We start from the raw sequence: 18,876 nt of genomic DNA, 5'->3' as shown, positions 1-18,876 counted from the left end.
ATATAAATCATTTTCGAAAAGCGTTCTATATAGCACTGAAAAGGGTTCTGATATTGTTATGATGTCAAGCTTGTAACAATAGCAGAGCCCTTTTTGGTGCTATATAGAACCAAAACCATGAGTGTAGGTTCACTGGTGGTTCTGGATAGTAAATAAAATGTCTATATTTATGTTGTAGTCATGGTGACCCCTGGTTCCTATCACCACCACTGTAAAGACATCTGAACCATTTCACACCAAACCACTCTGAATCACTCTGTTTACATCTCACACACTCAATTATGCAGAAGTTTTGAGAAATAAGTGAAATTCCTCTTCAAGAGTGGCGAAGGGATCTGTGTGGGGTAAATGAGGGGGGCGAAGACGGGGTTGTCTGTACTGTGGGGGCAGAAATCTCTCCAAGCAGCCTGAGGAGGAGAGATTTTCTCTTAACTTTCCTCTTAGCTCCATCGCTCTGTTCACACCTTATGGTCTGTCACTCCTCCTCCCCTGGAGCGCTTATGGAGAGTTGTTTTCCACACTCATTTTGACACTCATTTCCATACTCAAAGATCACCCACTGTGAACAATTCCTGCAGAAGATTAGAGAGACGTCAGGGAGACGGAGACCGCCAAGCTTTCAGCTTCAGACTCAAAAGGCGTGATTGGCTCTCATTAAGAAGCACAGCATCTCACGGTGGAGAGATTTCAAAGGCCCTGCGCTACGTGATTTATCTAATCCCATCCACTTAAAAATGATCAAGCCCACATGCTTCAGCAATGATCTCAAAATCCTGGAAAGGCAGCAGAAAAGAAAAAGAAAGTGGATGAAATGTGTGAGCTAAGCGAAATCATGCGGCAGGTTTAATTGAAGGGGTCTGCTGTGGACTTTAGGAGGCTTCATTAATGATGCAGGATGGGGCTGGAGAGTGTAGCAGGTGCAGAACGTCAGCTGAATGAAACTTTCAGGTAGTTAGTTGCATGCTGTGAGTTGCATGCAACATACACTATATTAACAAAAGTATCTACACATTATACCTACAGGATAGGCATTAATATGGAGTTGGTCCCTCATATTATGCAGCTCTAACAGCTTCCACTCTTCTGGGAAGCTTTCTACAAGATGTTGGAGAGAGTCTGTGGGAATTTGTGCTCCTTCATCCAGAAGAGCATTTGTGAGGGCAGGCACTGATGTTTCACGAGAGGGCCAATCTCCATTCTAGTTCATCCCAAAGGTGTTTGACGGGGTTGAGGTCAGGGCTCTGTGAGGGCCAGTCAAGTTCTTCCACACCAAACTCACCCAGCCATGAATTTATGGACCTTGCTTTGTGCACTGGGGGTCAGTCATGCTGGAACAGAACAGGTTCTTCCCCAAACTGTTCACTGTTCGCGTCCTATGTTTAAAGTCACTTAGCTCATCAGTACAACCCATTCTACTGTCTGTGTGCATATGTTTTATATATTATGTATATGTATGTATGTATGTGTATATATATATATATATATATGTAGCCCGGGAAAACACACACGGGACGACAACTTATAAGCTATTGGGTCCGTTTATTCTCTATCAGGATTTCAAAGATTTGATGTAGTGAGAGGAATTCAGCTCAGTGTCACAAAAGTATAACAGCCAACTGAAACAAAGAAATAAAAAAAACAAAAATATAAATTTTAAATGGACCTGGCTCAAATACTCTTTCGGTCCGCTACAGCCTCTTATGAATACAGCTCAAAGAAAACAATTAGGCAAAATAACGTAAGTACGTACAGTACAAATAATACGGTAGTGGCTGTTGTAAAGATAAACACACCATCAAAACCGCACCACTTTTGTTTTGTACAAAATCATCTATACAGCACATTTATCTAAATCCTCTCTTTTCTCAGAAAATCAGTACTCACTTTGCTTGTGTGCGAAACACCAAAACACATGTAGCTTAGACCACTTAGACCAGTTTAGCTTCTCTCATTCACGGTAACTATATGAACAGAAATGGGAATATTCACCACCATTATTGACAATAGTACAATATTTTGCATTCCTATTACAACAAACTACCAATAAACTGAACATAAAACTCTATTAAGGGGCTGCCTTATAGCTTTTAACAGCTAACACGGATTATATAGGCAAACTGACCTGCTCAACTGCTGAGAAAGTCTCCATGCACACGAAATTTCTATCTTGTGCTTTAAACCTAGAAATATTTGACATCCCATTGTTAAACATCTAAAATAGCCAACAGCTTATGCTAGTGAAGCCTATTTTAGCGTTTACAGGAGTATAATTTGAATATTTTCACCTTTCCTCCCACAGCTAGTACACTGCAGCTCTAACCAGCTTCTTCTGGTTTCTTTGAATGCACTCGCTCGTTCTGTGCTCTGCGAAACAGCGCCCCCGTGAGGTCTTAAAGGCACAGGAACCTATTTATGCTTTTAGATTAATGTAGGTGAAACTGATAGGATCTAATTATCACCTGGCTACATATATATATATATATATATATATATATACAGCAACACTGAATGAACCATTTGCATGCTTATATGGTTCATTGCATGGTGAAATAGCTCTTCACCTTTATGGAGAATGCTTTGAAAACAGTTCTAACGTAGCACCAAAAAGTGTTCTTCTTATTGTTACAAGCATGCAAATGGTTCTTTGAGTGTTCATGGCTCTACATACAACGATTGTTTTTACTAAAGAACCCTTGAAGAACCATCTTTTTTTAAGAGTGGAGAAGCAATGTAAGTTCATCGAGAAGTGCATGCTTTTAACAGTGCAGACAGACGCACCGCCCAGAGCAGTTTTCATAGATGGTTTGGAGATGGAGATGGAGAGGGAGATGTAGATGGGGTTGGAGGTGGACATGGAGTTGGAGTTAGTTAGAGTTGGAGTTGGAGATGGAGTTATAGATGGAGTTATAGATGGAGATGGAGCAGGAGATGGAGTTATAGATGGAGTTATAGATGGAGTTATAGATGGAGCTGGAGCAGGAGATGGAGTTATAGATGGAGTTATAGATGGAGTTATAGATGGAGCTGGAGCAGGAGATGGAGTTATAGATGGAGTTATAGATGGAGTTATAGATGGCGTTATAGATGGAGTTATAGATGGAGCTGGAGCAGGAGATGGAGTTATAGATGGAGTTATAGATGGAGTTATAGATGGAGCTGGAGCAGGAGATGGAGTTATAGATGGAGTTGGAATTGGAGGGCAGCAAAAACCAAAGTGAAACTAAACTCTGAGTGCACTGGTTGTCGGCTACCTTGATTAAGGTAAGAGATTTTGTATGTAAAGTAAAGAACAGTGTATTCTGCTGTACTTTGGTTCTATTCAGTTCTTTGTTGTTTGAAATGTATTGTTGGCTTTAATGTTTGTGTTCTTGTGTGTTCAATGCACACAGATCTCAGTGAGTGAGTTGTCTGTGATTCTGAGACACGCTGTCTGTGATTTCACGCTGATAAAGTGTTGGTGCCCCTCGCGAGTAGCGGATCTAATGGTAGCTCAACGGAGTGATTTCTGGATGACCGTGGCTGAGTGGATGTGCTGCTGGGCTACAGATGAATCCAGGCTAAATCCTGAACTTGTTTTCCACCATCTGCCCTGCACATCCATCTGCCCTCACAGCAGGAGTGACCCAGGCGAAAGACCAAAGAAAGCAGAATAACAAAGAAAAACATTCCAGTGTGTCCAGTTAACCAGGGCTAGACTGACTTTACATGTGCTGGAGCTTAACCCTAGGCTTTGAGTCATTATTGTCATTCTACTATGTTATTGAAACAAAATAATATACTGACATAGTTAGATATGCAAATAAATACATAAATATTCAATTTACACCCTGTATTAAAAGGTTTGTCTGCCGTTTATTAGAAACTTTATTAGAAACACCTACCTTGTACTTCCACTTACTGTCCACTTTATTAGAAACACCTACCTTGTGCTTCCACTCACTGGCTACTTTATTAGAAACACCTACCTTTTGCTTCCACTCACTGGCCACTTTATTAGAAACACCTACCTTGTGCTTCCACACACTGGCCACTTTATTAGAAACACCTACCTTGTGCATTCACTCACTGGCCCACTTTATTAGAAACACTAACCTTATACTTCCGATCACTGGCCACTTTATTAGAAACACCAACCTTGTACTACAGATGTACACATGCCTTTATCACATGAAGTCTATCAGTTTCTGTACTTTTAGATATTCAATATCAGGGTTGCTTGAACTTTTGGACTTTTGGTTCAAAGTGCAATGTTTATACTGACCAAAGGGCCAAAAAGACAAACTATATGCAAATAAACAAGATAGTTAGTTTTCAAATCAAGAATTAGAAATACAGTTTTCTCAGGAAAATGAGATTAAAAAATTATGTATGGTATATAATTAAGCTTGCTTTCCCACAGGGTGAGAGAGAGAGTGAGAGACAGACAGACAGACAGACAGAGTAGAGAAGAGAGAGAGAGAAAGGAGAGAAAGTGAGAGACAGAAAGAGGCAGACAGTGTGAGAGAGACAGGGAGACAGAAAAAGAGACAGAATGAGAAACAGACAGAAAAGAGAAAGAACAGAGAAGAACAAAGACAGAAAGAGATAGATAAAGAGAGATTGACAGGGAGACTGAAAAGACAGGAGAGAATGCTGTTATTGAATTACAGGTGTGTAACATAAAAGTTGATCACATCATCACATTTTCTGTTCATCAGCTCAAGCTCTTAGTAACCAAGCAAAGCCGTGAAAACTGTACATTTTTTCTTGAACACCTGGCAGTAAAATAATGCTCAACATCATTCAATCAGACTAGAGACTTACAGTGAAAGAGAACTGCCAGATATGCAAGCAGGATTCAGGAAAGACAGAGAAATGAGAGTTGTCACTGCTGATGTACGCTGGATTATTGAAAACGCCAAGAGGTTCAAAAAGGAAGTCGACATGTTTTTCATTGACTACAGCAAAGCCTGTGTAAATGGGAATACCAGAGCATCTCACTGTTCTAATGAGGAACCTCTACACTGATCAACAATCATGACAGATACAGACAAACAGGCTGGTTCCACATCGGCAAAAGAGCTGGACATGGCTGCCCACTGTCCCCTTACTTGTTCAACCTGTATGCAGAACTCATGAAGAAAGAAGCAGGACTGGAAGAAGATGATAGAGGATTCAGGATTGATGAGAGAAGCATTAATAAACTTTGATATGCGAATGATATAAAACTCTTACTGGAAAGTCAGGGAGATCTGAAGGCCCTTATATGGAAAGTTAACCCTCTGTGGTCCATTCTCTTGATTTGGTCATATTTTCTTAAACTCTCCTTTAAAGGCTCTTCATATAACATGATCCTCATATGTTTCATATCAAAACGCTCCGTTATCTTCATCACTACTTTCCAAAACTGCTGCAGCAGCTTCAGCAGCTGTAAACCTTCTGCATGCTATTTCACATAAGTCTCCGATGTGGACTGAATAAGGGGTTTGCAGCATGATGGTCAGTCCTTAGTGATTTCCTGAGTGTCCATTGGTCAGTTTCACACAGAAGGTAGACGGACACACGAATCCACCAGTTCCACACGGTGAGAGGCAGATGACGTGTATCTCAGCCCCTCTTCATAGGCTCATAACTCCGGATGTGAGTCTCGTATGATCTCGAGATAAGATGGGATGGAAAGGGCGACTCTACAGATTCAGGAAGTGTTTGAACTGGATTTCTGAGCTGGATCATCACAAAGATACAGAAGGTTTTGACAACAGAAAAGGTGACTAACTTTACCGTTAATGGTGGAAATGTAGAAATGGTCCACAGCTTTTGCCTGATTGGATCGATTATTACGAACAAAGGATCCAACAGTAAAGAAATACAACACAGATTGGCACTCAGCAGAACAAGCATGAAAAACTTGTAAAGATCTTCAAATGTCTACAGACAAAGATCAGAACTGTTCAGGCTGTGGTCTTCTCTGTGGTTTTTCATGGATGTGATAGCTGAACAGTGCAAAAGCAGGACAGGAAAAGTAGCCATTCCTTTGAACTTTGGTGTTGGTGAAGACTTTTGAGAGAACCCTGGATGGCAAGGAAAACAAACCAATGGATTTTTGACCAATATAAGCCTCACCTCTCACTTAAAGCCCAGACAACCAAACTGAAGCTCTTATTTTGGATGAGGAACAGTTAAATAAGCAAAAGGTGACGAACATGACCAGCAACAAGATGGCTGGAGATGATCAGCGGAATCATGAAATAGCCATTAAGAAGCCTGGGGACCCAAACAGGAGGCAGGATTTTCTGGAGGAACACTATCCATGTTGTCACCAGGAGCCTGAAATGGCTTGATGGCACTTTAAGTCGTGCTCAGGCTTCTATTTCCTGCCTGTGCAGCCCGGAGTACAGTTAGCTAGATGCCACTGGAACTGTTACTTAGAACCGTGGATCTACAGTGGAAAAGAGGACAGGCAGAAAGATCTACAGAAAACATGTCAACATTCAGGAGAGACAGATAGAGACAATATGTTAATGATGCCCACAATAAAGTCCATGCCGCTGTTTTTGCTTCTGACCTTCTAAAGCTGGACGATAAGAAATGAACTCAGTTGTTTAATGGACAGAATTACAGTGTATGTGTTTTCACACACAGTCAGTTTCCTACTGAAGCTCAAAAAATCCACTTCCGTTCTTGTCATCGCTTTGATTCTGACATGTTTATCGTCCCTCAGGGACATTTCATACTGTATCTGTTCACCAGAGAGTCTTTAGTCCCACAGGGCCAACATCATATCATCTCAGTGTACAACAATCGATTTGTAGTGCACATATTGTTTGTTTATTTGCTTTTAAACGAGATGATCACAGCAGATATTACAGTAAATCCCTAAAGGATTTGCTGCTTGGCTTCTGTTAGCAAACAAGCCATATCTGATCAGCAGCAACACAGAGAAATAGACAAATCCATATTTAATTTAGGAGTATATTGTGCATACAGTCTGGTCGTTTTCAATATGAGAAATCAAGACGGATCTGCAGCGCATAACAGACAACCATCAATCAGAGAAGAAAAGAGATCAAAATCCATACTGTGGTGTTGGCGTAGAAGAGGAAGACACGGGAAACATAGCACTTCAAACAGATGTTTTTTTTTATTAAACATAGCAGCAGGGGAGACCCCCGCTCAGCGCTACTGAATGGCTGGGATAGCAGGCAAGTCATCAAAAGCCACACATTCTTCGCTGAGGGTAGAGAATAACGCTGCTCCAAGTACCCCATAACCCAGCACAGCATAGCACATAACACATGTACATCCCCTCACAAACAATAACTTATTTACATCCTAAAATCATTAAGTCTCTCTAAAAGCGAATTCACGATGCTATGTGCGAAGTAACATTCGGCTTCATCAGAGAACAAACATAAACACTTCTTTGAGTGTCTCCATACTTAAGAAACTCCTTTTCTGCAGGAAATGATAGCATTTTACCAACATGTCAATTTACACAGGATCAGTGTAACCTGAAGTTGTTTTTAAGGCTTGTTTTCCAGAAGCTAAACGGCTCTGAAGTCTTTACTGACGCAGGAGTGTGCAGTCTGTAAAAAGGACTGGCATGACACATTTAGATGGGACTAAACTCATTGAGAAACATCGGGATGAATGGGGCTTAAGACCCCCAAAGTCAACAATGAGAGAACTCCATATACCCCCATATACATTCAAAACGGTTAATATTTTAGACGTTTTAATTCACAGATAAATCAGAAGCATACAATAGATAAGCAGACAGTTTTATCATGCAGATATTTGCCTAATATTTAATTCTGCTTTTTTGGTCCAAAAATAAATGTGTTGGTGTTTTTAGATACCTTTTTTTTTTTACTTATCATACATATATATATATATATATATATTTATATATATATATATATATATATATATATATATATATAGGATTCAGATGTTTTTATGTGTTTGGTTTGGAAAACTCACCTAGTTTTGAATTGTTTTTGCATCAGTTTACCAAACTTTTTCTGAATGCTACAACTAGCTTCTCAGTCTTTTACAGTAAACACTGCCTATGGGGTGCGTTACGCACCTTTGCACAACTTTGCATTTTCGGCTGAATTGGTTACAGAAAGTAGGTGCTGGATTCAAAGTTTGTTTTACTTGTAACAGAGATGTGCCGGTTGCTTGTGTAGAAATATCATTGATCTTGCTTAAATACTTTTTAAAATCAGCAAAAATCTAAACGTGTTTGCTCTCCTCCAGTATTTTAACTAACATTTAATTAATAGAGGTATGACTTGACAAACTCAAAAGCATGTAATTTGAATCATTGTTTACAATCTTTACCCTGAAATATACCTTGGCTGATCGATTATTTTGGAAGAAAGGGAAAAATTACTAATATGATGAGTTGTTGATGCTGTATGATATACTGTTGTCTGCAAGATGCACTAATTGTCAAGTCAAGTCAAAGTTTATTTATATAGCGCCTTTTTACATCAGCCATTGTCACAAAGCAGCTTTACAGAAAAAGTCTGAGCCCCCATGAGCGTCACCAGTGGAGACAGTGGCAGGAAAAAATCCCTAAGAGCAAGAGGAAGAAACACTGAGAGGAACCAAGACTCAAAAGGGGAACCCATCCTCCTCTGGTCGACACCGGATAGCAAACAAATACGAAAATAATTGTATATGTGAAGCACTTCAGTTCGTTTTAGTAGATAACATTGTGTAATTGTAAATCCTCTGTAATTTCTTTCACAGCCAATAAAGCTAATTCTCATTCTGATGGTGGTAGGTTGTAAAATTCAGCCAGACGCTGCAGTCTCACCTCAGAGACTTCCACTCAGAAACTGAGCTGTTTATTGTGGCTTTACTAAGCTTGACTGACTGAGCAGGTCTTTGTACTATTTATAGTTCTGTTCTCCTTTAACTGCGTCTCTCTGTTTCTCGCTGCTGTCTACTCAGCCTTCAAAATGAGTTTAGGACACTTTGTAGGAGGACTTTTTGTGCCTTGAACACATGGTTAAAATAATTGTAAAAAAAAAAGCGTTTGCTAAGGTTGAACCAGGCCAAGCAAAGAATGCAGGATGACCTGCGAGGATAAACGATAAAATAAAAACGGTACTAGCTTTCTTTTTAATATTATTGGGCTGAATCTGTTTTTCCAGTATGTGGGGGCAGAAAAAGGTCTGCTGTTTTTTATAGAGAGCTTGGTTTGCCTTCCTAAAAGATTCTGTGTTAAATGTGGTCAATCGGTCAATCTATTATTGAACACATGGTGAAAATTTTAAGAAGTTCTGTTGCTCCTTTGCTACCTCTCTCTCTCTCTCTCTCTCTCTCTCTCTCTCTCTCGCTCTCTCTCTCTCGTCTATATCCCTCGCCCTTTCCCTTTTCCTCTTTTGCTTCCATTACACTTTCTCTTTCTCAATTAAGTCTAATAGGCTTAATAAATTGCTTTACATGCAATTACAAGATGAAAGACAATACAGTACATGCAATATTATGATAATGATAATAATTATATATAACAGTATCTGTACATGCACACAAATACTCCCTCTCTCTCTCGCAGGTCGCAGTAGGAAGCGATTGCACTGTCAGAGGGAAGATGTTTATCCATTGGTGGAGACAGAGTCATGTCCCTGTGAGGAGTTTGTCTCCGAGTCATGGGGAAACTGGTCAGCGTGTGTCCTGCCCATGGCCCCACGGGACTGGAGGGCTCACAGGGCTCAGAGAGGTCAGAGGTCACAGGGCTGTGGCCAAGGAGTCAGGTACCGAGCAGTGGCCTGCACTGACCAGAGGGGACGTCTCCTGGATCCTTCACTCTGCAGCACCTCAGGTCAGTTTAACTCTTTAGATCCCCACACTCCCTTTCTTTTCTCCTCTCCTTTGTGACCACAAGGGGGCAGTACTAAAGGTCAGAAGGCCTACCCACAGTGCGGACCACCGATTTAACATGGGCAGGGAATATCATAGTAGCTAGTGTGCTGCATGGCCTATTCCTATAGGCCTGTGTACAGACATTTTTTGTGGGGCAGAGGCTTGAAACAAAAGGGCAACATGAAGATGAATAAAATTTAATTTAATTTGCAGCATTTTGCAAACACTCAGATTTGTTTTCCTCTAGAACCAAAAGGAATCCTTCACAGGGCAGCCTAAAATAACAACATTATTGTTAAACAAGGGTTTTGAACCCCAGAAAATGACCAAAACTTGGTTTAGCAAATTATTAGAGCCTCTTAAAGAGAGTATTACTGCTTCATTGCTGGGATTTCCAGCACTGTGGTGATGCATGTGTCTGCAAGTTATAGGTACTGAGGTTAAATCTCCACTGGTGGTTGGTACTGCACCAGTGTTTCATGGAAGCATGTTTTGTTTTTTTTTGTATTTTTGCCCCCCCCCCTCCTTAACATGAGAGACACCGAAAACATACCTAAAAAATACATAAACACGCCTAAAAAGTACCTAAAAGAAGGACACTCCCAACAAAAGAGATTAAAACACAAACTAAAACACACATGTGATCAGTCCTCTCTCCCTCAGCAATCTTGAAGGCCTCTTTTAAGGCTTAGACACCTCCCCTCAGATACAGCAGCCATGCCTCTGATTGGTCAGAGGTCCTCCTCACATGATGGATTACACAGCAGGTACACCTGCGAAGGGAGAGACCAGGGGAGAGAAAGAGAGAGAGACAAAAACACAGAAAATCAAAATACATGCTTACACGTAACAACCAGAAGGGACACTTAAGCGCAACCTCAGCTGACCAACTTGTTACATTCTACTATCCTACGAGGGGCTAAAGCATCCTCTGGGTTTATCTGTGCACATGCCTGCTGGCTGCTTTATGGTGCCACAACATTGTGTTTATTTTCTTTACATGAGCAAATGCTATTATGAAGCTCAAACGAGTAATTGGAGCATTGACAGATAGCTACTCCTCTCTGGGTGATAAAGAGTGGCTTTAATAAAGAAACATTTTCTCAATGCATAAAAGGAACTCTATGGAATGTGCAGCCCTGATCCTTTTGACAATAACCAGTGTTATCCCTGGCGACATTAACTAAAAGACTTTATCCCTAGAGGGACATGACTGTAATTGATGGTATAGAACTCTTTCTTTCTTGCTTGCTTGCTTGATCAACTCCCAGACTCCCTCACTTTCAGTCTTCAACATGTTGGAAGTTGTCATATGGTTCATGTTTCAATAGTGTAAGAAAGCTAAAATGTAATTACAATGCAATGTATGTGGCTTTTGATAGCTGTAGAGGTGAAAAGCGAGAGAAAGCACCTGCATTATGATTGCTTGATCTGATACTTAATATCATAGTCAAACTGGGTTGATGAGCCAAGCGCTGCTCTAATGCACCCGCTTTCCAGGGATTCTTGTGAATGTAGACTGTAGGAAGTACTCTCTAAACCAGTGGTCTCCAACCTTGGTCCTGGAGAGCTACCATCCTGCGGAGTTTAGTTCCAACCTGGATCCAACAAGCTGTCCCGCAGCTCTGATATATGTAATCCAGCCATCCAGTGACTTAAGAAGAGGTTGATTAGCTGGAGCAGGACCAGGGTTGGAGACCACTGTTCGAAGCTCTTCTGTTGCTGCCCATTTAAGCGAAACTTCACAGCATTATGATTGGACATGTTCCACTCACAAGGCCACAGTCTTTCATTGACAAAAACAATAGACCATTCTGGTTTTAAAGTAACACTTATCTAGTCCTGCATGCTTGCATCTGCAATATAAGTCCAAAGGTTCGCTCATTCAGTGCTTCTTCTGGCTTTGTTTTCCATAACTGCTCGTCAGTCACGTTCCTACTGATCAGTATTCAGGATGACAGCTGCTTTTGTACAGAGCCTGAGTTCCAGGCCCTGAGGGAGCTACCTTTCATTTGTCTGCCATGTCCAGCAGCTTCCACACCTCACTTTGTCCCTTTAGTACATGTACTTAAGTAAAACTTTAAGATGTTGGAACATTGCTTGTGAAGATTTGACAGAGCATTAGTGAGGTCAGGTACCGATGTTAGAGGGTCAGTTCCGGATCACTCCAACTCATCCCAAAGGTATTAGAGTTCCATCACTCCAGAGAATGCAGTTCTACTGCTCCACATCTCAATGTGGGGGGCTTTACACCCCTCTAACATTGTGCACAGTGACCTTAGGCTCAAAGGTACCTGCTCCACAGCATAACAGTTTACTGGTAAGTGGTTTTCTATGGAGATTATACCAGCTGTATGCAATTGAGCACCTGTGTCAGCACTGGGTACACATTAAAGTAGTAAAATGGATTCATTTGAAGGGCTGTTTGGATACTTTTGGACATACAGAGTGTCTCCAGCCAGAAGCTATGAGTAAAGTCTGTAATGGGACTCAACCAGCCTGTTTTTCACAGTCAACTTTCCAGGCTGGATCTTAGTGCTCCTCAACAAGATCCAGGTCTTTTTTCCTTTGGAAGGTCCTTTGGTTTCTTTTGGTTTCTCTTGTTTCCTTTGGTGTCCTTTGGTTTTCTGTGGAGATTATACAAGCTATGTGCAATTGAATGCCTATGTCAGCACCAGGTGCACACTAAAGTACCTGAATTCATTCATTGAAAGGGCAATTTGCATACTTTTAGACATAGTGTACCTCCAGGCTGAAGTCATGAGTAAAGTCTGCATACACCAGTATGAGCTCGAACCAGCCTGTCAGCTTTGTAGGCTTAATCGTAGTGCTCCTCAACAAGACCCAGGTCTTTTTTCCCATTGGAAGGTGCAAATACATATGTGCAAAGGTGTCACCAAAATGGTTAAACAAAAAGGCAAAACTAACAAATGACCATGACTCTGTAAAGGACAGCCTCCACTGAGCGACACCTCAGATATTCTCTGGATCAGCAGCCTGCTAAGATGATACGGCCCAACTTTGGTCTGAAAGAAGTGATGTTTCATAAGCTTCACCTTCAAATTGTGCTGCTGAAGACAACTCAGCACCATCTGTAAATGTCTGAGGTGCTGATGGAACATCCTGGAGTGAGTGCATGGAGGGCACAGAGGGCACGGAGGGCATAGAGGGCACGGGAGGTCTGATCTCCGAAGAGCTACCAGTGCTTGCTGCATTGCATAATCCAAAGGGCATCCTATTACATTCAAACGGCCCAAAGGCTGTGCAGAGTGCTGTTTTGTCCTTGTCCTGCTTGGCCTCTGGGACGTGTCTGTCATTAATTCTCTACATCACTTGCCTTCTTTTTCCTTCTCTTTTCTTCCTCTTCATCCTACACACTTAAAAATGATGGTTCTTCATGGGTTCTTTAGTAAGGAAATGGTTCCATATAGAACCATGAACACTAAAAGAATGCTTTTCAGACTTTTCAGTTGTTATGCTGCAGATGGTTCTTAATAGTACCTCTTTAATAAGGGTTCTATATAGCACCCAAAGAGGTTCTTCTATTGTTACGATTTCAAGCTTGTAACAATATAAGAACCATTTTGGGTGCTATGTAGAAACCTTTTCAAACAGGTTCAATATAGAACCATCTACAGCATATTCTCCAACAATCTGAAGAACGTTTTCACCATGCAAAGAATCCTTTAATGATGAGGATTTGAGTGTTCATGGTTCTATATAGAACCATTTGCTTTACTTAAGAACCCTTGAAGAACTGTCTTTTTCTCCCTCTCTCTTCTTCTATCTGACTCTTTCTACTGTCTTTTTCTGACTTTCACTCTCTCCTATCTTGCTATCTTGCTTGGGTTCTCTTCCTCCGTTCCTGTCCTTCTCCTTCTGTCTGTCATTTTTTTAATGTAATTTGTCTCATTTCCTTCTATTTTTGTTCTTTTTCCTCTTCTCTTTCTCAACATCTTGCCCTCTCTTTCTCTGTCTCCCTTGTTCTTTCACTCTTTGCTCTTTGGCTGCCACTCTCCATCTGTCATCTCCTCTCTTACTCACTCTCTTTCTCCATTCCCCCTCTCTCTTTTCTCTCCCTACCACCTACAGATCTCAGTATCTCTTTCTTTTGTCAGATTGTGAGTAATAACTGCAGCAGGTCACAGCAGGGTTTCTGTGAGGCGTGTCTGTAAAGCGCTCTGGGTGCAGGGCTGCTGTATTTCTGCCGTGTTATTAGCACTGTGTGAATTAGCCTGATGGAGATTTTTCCATCTGCAGACCCAGAAAACAGTTTTACAGCTGCAGTTTCAGGGCTTCTACACTCTTAAAAAAGATGGTTCTTCAAGGGTTTTTTAGTAAAGAAACTGGTTCAATATTGAATCATGAACACTCAGAGAACACGTTGCATGATTAAATGGTTCTCTGCATGGTGAAACGATTCTCCAGATAGATGGAGAATATGTTGTATATGTTCTTTGTAGAACCTTTGTTGTGTCTCCTACGGGTAAGATACAACAAAGAAGAAGCGAGTCTGCCCGCTCAGTCGCCAGGCCAGAACAACAAGGAATTCCTAGTTAATAGCTGAGAATAATAAACACAATCACAGATTTAACAATTTATTTGGTGCTCTGAACTTTTATCCAGTCATCAAAAATGATATAAAATTAAGACAAAAGTAAAGGGAACAACAAAAAAGGAAACATAGCTTCAGGGAGGCCCAAGGCCCAACATAACAAACAAAAGATCCTTTAATATTTTAACTAATATTTTGTTCAACTGCTGTTTGATTTTGGCTAACTTTCACACGTAACAAACTCTCTGGTCAGTCACTGTCACTGTCATGTGGTAGACTTTGACACCACTGCTCTATGGTCTTAAAGTCCAGTTACATAAGTTATTCCCAATTTTCATAACCTAGTGTTTTAAAATGTAAGAATTGCGTATGGTATAGTTATAATTATATTCCCTAACAAAGATGAGGACATAGCCATGAGGGTAGATCTGCAAATGGATGGTGTAGCTGAGCCCCTGCTTCACTGTTTCTGCTTCCAGGGCTGCTGGAGGAGCCGTGCCACATCCCCTGTCCCCTAGACTGTCGCCTCAGCTCCTGGTCGGCCTGGTCTCCCTGCAGCGCCTCATGTGGCAGTGGCTTGAAGGTGCGATCCAAGTGGCTGCGAGAGAAGCCCTTTAATGGAGGCCGGCCATGCCCCAAACTGGACCTTAAGAATCAGGTGAGGAGTGCTGAGGCCACACAGAGGTCAGAGTATTCACAGTGTGTGTCTTCCATGCAGCACTGCTTTGAGCTGTAATTCACCAGTATGGTCTAAACTCAGCGAGGGAAGGCCAGGAAAAATCATCAGGGGTGACGACTGTCTGTGTTATGGTTTACTTAGAGAGTCAAATGTACAATACTAAGTAAGTATAGTTAATTAGCCAAGACATGTTTTTCTCTGAAGTTTGCTTAGTTTTAGCACCTGAGCTACAAGGCTAATGTAGCTAAGTAATGGAAGCTTATATCCCACCAATTAGCACTGGGAAAACCGCATATCTAAATCATCACACACTCACTGCAACCATGTCTGTCATTGCAAATCAGTCTCTTGGAAGCTCTCCAGGACAACTCACTACCAGATTATTAACCCTTTAAATGGCCAGGGCCCAAAGTTTTATCACACACTTCTATAGCCTAAGAATAGCTCAGCCAGTTTGCATTGAAGTCCCTGTAGTTAAGGAATAAGAAGTGTTAGTATGTAATAAGCATGAGATTTTAAGGGGTTAACAAATTTTGCTGCCCACAAGCCACAATATTTAACCCTCTAGGGTCTGTGAACTCTCCCATGCATCAAATTCCATGTTTCTATATCTGTGTCTGTATCTTTGTGTTGATCCAGCTCAGAAATCCAGTTCAAACACTTCCTGAATCTGTAGAGTCGCCCTTTCCATTCCATCTTATGACGAGATCATATGAGACTCACATCCGGAGTTATGAGCCTATGAAGAGGGGCTGAGATACACGTCATCTGCCTCTCACCATGTGGAACTGGTGGATTCGTGTGTCCGTCTACATTCTGTGTGAAACTGACCAATGGACACTCAGGACATCACTAAGGACTGACCTCACGCTGCAAACCCCTTATTCAGTCCACATCGGAGACTGATGTGAAGCGGCGTGCAGAGAGTTTACAGCTGCTGAAGCTGCTGCAGCAGTTTTGGAAAGTAGTGATGAAGATAACGGAGCATTTAGATATGAAACATATGAGGATCATGTTATATGAAGAACCTTTAAGGGAGAGTTTAAGAAGAGATGACCAAATCGAGAAAATGACCTCAGGCCACAGAGGGTTAATAAGCTTGGACAGTAACGGAAATTTAGACAATTAATTTCTGCAAAAATTATATTATTGTGATTCATTACAGAGCATTACAGAGCCTTCACCCTATAGCTTGGTAATACCTCATTTCATTGCCAACTGGGCTGGCTTTTAATATTACTTAAAACATATAATAATAACTACATTCTGCACAGATGGTGTTTAACAATAGTAGCATTCATTTGTTCTCTGCCTTCATTTGATTGGAAACCAAAATATTGCCAAAATTGCCATAATAGCACCATCTTCTGCACAAACCCATCCATTTTATTTCCCACCAGATGGCAGATCGACATGCACCAGAGTTTCTTTGTCTCTTTTGCATGTGTCCCAGCATCCATAGCCAGGCTGAAAATCTGTGTCATAATCTCTCCAAGTGGCATTTAAACTGTGTGTGTGGAGTTAATTTGATGGTGCTGTTTGTCTTTTCCACTGCATACATTCTGAACTAACCATAGATTAGAGTGATGATGGGTAATTAAAGACAAAGCAGTACAAAATCATGTGAAGGAGAATGACGATTTGCATAAAATTGGCACTTTTTTCATACTATTCAATAAAATCAGTTATTGAATTTCCCTGTCATGGATAAATCTCATGTGTTTACCTCGTTACAGCTGCGTTTCTGAGCAGTTTGGATCACCTGATTGTCTGTTCTGGTTTTGGTTTTGAAATGCTGGTCTCACTTTATGTGGATAGTCCACTATAGTCCCCTATAGATTATCTATAGATGATCAAACTGGTAACAAACTATTTGTTAAAACTCTGATTCTAAACAGTGGTGGGGTTAGGATTTGGACCACGGTTAGGGCTAGGACCAGGGTGAGGGTTGGGTTTAGGTTTTAGCTTGAGGTTAAGGTTAGGGTTAGGATTAGAGCCAGGGTGAGGGTTGAGTTTAAGTTTAGGGTTAGAGTCAGGTTTAGAGTTAAAGACAATTATGGTCAATTTAGTAGATATTTGGTTCATTTAATGTAACCTGAAAGTAAATTAAGTATTTACAAAGCATCTAAAGTGTTACCAAACTATTTTGGCTACCTGGTTTATTTCTTTTGGCTCTCATTTTTTACTCTCTTTTGACTCTTTTTTTGTTCTGAAATAGACTTAAAACAGACTTGCTCATGAAGTTTCTGTCACTGTTTGACAGTGTTATATATAAACATGAACAAAAATATGGGATAATTCTTCCTTCAAGCCAGCTGCTTCGTTTATTAGCTATATAAAATACTTTTGTCCATTTTCATTTTAAGATAAATGCATATAAATAAACCCTATGTAGAGAATGTAAATTCACAAGAATGTATGATCACATTCATTACCAGACATTTACATTTGTTTTAATGGTGGTTACTGTTATTATTATTATTATTATTGTAAAATGCTGTATGTCAGAATAATCTGTTGTTGTATTACAGAAAAAAGTCTTTTCAGATATTAAATGTAATCTGTAATTTTACATTTGTTTTACAATCATTGACAGTAAATACAAAACATACTTCTGCTGTTAATTAACAGGTTTTAATAAAAATAATAATACATTTTATTTATGTCACACTTTTCATGAGAACGTCAACTCAAGGTGCTTTACAGAAAAATAAACAACACAAAATTCATAAAACATCTAAAAAGAAGAGTGTTAGGATTGTACTTAGAAAGATCTAGAATTTCTTCAAACAAAACTAAATCCATAAAGCACATCTAAAAGGAAATTTTTAAACCGAAAGTTTTTAAAACAAAGCAACATTAATTCATGAAAATGGGTTTAAAAAGAAAAGTCTGAAGATTCTTCTTATGAAAAGAGACCCAGAATGACTTAAAACAGAGCAAGAATTCTTTCACACAAACACGTCTAGAAAGAAAAGTCTTAATATTCTTTTTAAAACGAGATAAAGATCAAGAATTTCTTAGAGGCTCAGGAAGCTCGTTCCACAACTGTGGACCCAGTACGCTAAAACCAAAAAACAAGTGGATAACAGTAGATCGTCAGGGTCTGAGATCAACATTAAAAAAAACAAACTTGGATTTTCAAACATGTCTTGGCTGATCAACTACAGTTAAGGGAGAAATCATATAAACTATTTTTTCACTGAACTATCGCTGTAATTTCTGATCCAATCATGAAAAGTCTTTTTTCCTCAGCTGCTGATATTTTGCGTGTGAATTATGCCTTTAGCCTAAATGAAATGCATTGTTTTTGTAATATTTTATGTTGTTTTTGTTTTGTGTTGTCTGGTGTTACATTCATCCTCATGTCATCGGCTAATGCATGGCCCTTTCATTAAGCGCAGGACATTGAAACATGTGCTTCAGTCATTATGATGGATGTAAACAAGCTCACTATCAGCTTCATCATTGTCATTTTAATGGGATATTTTCTGTACTGAGTGGCACAAACATACAAAAACAAGCTCTCCATTCAATTACATGCACATTCACTCTTTTGTAGTTGTCTTTGCTGAAGTCTGTGGGTTAACAGAAGAATATGACCATTAGGGTTGATGAGTTCTCCTTGTCTGACCTCTCCTCTCCTATGCTAATGACTGTAAATGTCCACAGTCTGTGGTCCACAGTGAAAACATCTAGAAACAACAAGTTGACGATCCCATCATTCCCTCAGAGGTTTGTCAGCGTCTCTGTAGATCTTCCATCTAAATCCTGACTCTGACGC

The 18,876-nt window shown here is 40.2% G+C and overlaps 1 protein-coding gene and 1 long non-coding RNA gene across 2 annotated transcripts in view; one reads left to right on the top strand and one right to left on the bottom strand.

Annotated features, from left to right (window-relative positions):
• Window positions 1–18,876, top strand: part of thsd7ba (thrombospondin, type I, domain containing 7Ba) — a 333,528-nt gene that overhangs the window by 243,680 nt on the left and 70,972 nt on the right. Inside the window, exons 15-16 of the mRNA XM_036576800.1 lie at window positions 9,551–9,817; window positions 14,893–15,071. Of these exons, the coding sequence (XP_036432693.1) occupies window positions 9,551–9,817; window positions 14,893–15,071 (446 nt within the window). The remainder of the gene's footprint in view (window positions 1–9,550; window positions 9,818–14,892; window positions 15,072–18,876) is intronic.
• Window positions 1,882–2,359, bottom strand: LOC118812097. The gene is made up of 3 exons (XR_005007524.1): window positions 2,286–2,359; window positions 2,123–2,180; window positions 1,882–1,961 (listed from the first exon to the last, which is right to left on the bottom strand). It is a non-coding gene; the product is annotated as an uncharacterized LOC118812097 (long non-coding RNA).

This window comes from Colossoma macropomum, unplaced genomic scaffold (assembly GCF_904425465.1).
Source record: "Colossoma macropomum unplaced genomic scaffold, Colossoma_macropomum, whole genome shotgun sequence".
NCBI lineage: Eukaryota > Metazoa > Chordata > Actinopteri > Characiformes > Serrasalmidae > Colossoma > Colossoma macropomum.
The sequence above is the reverse complement of the archived record's forward strand: the minus strand, read 5'-3'. Positions and strand labels throughout refer to the sequence as shown.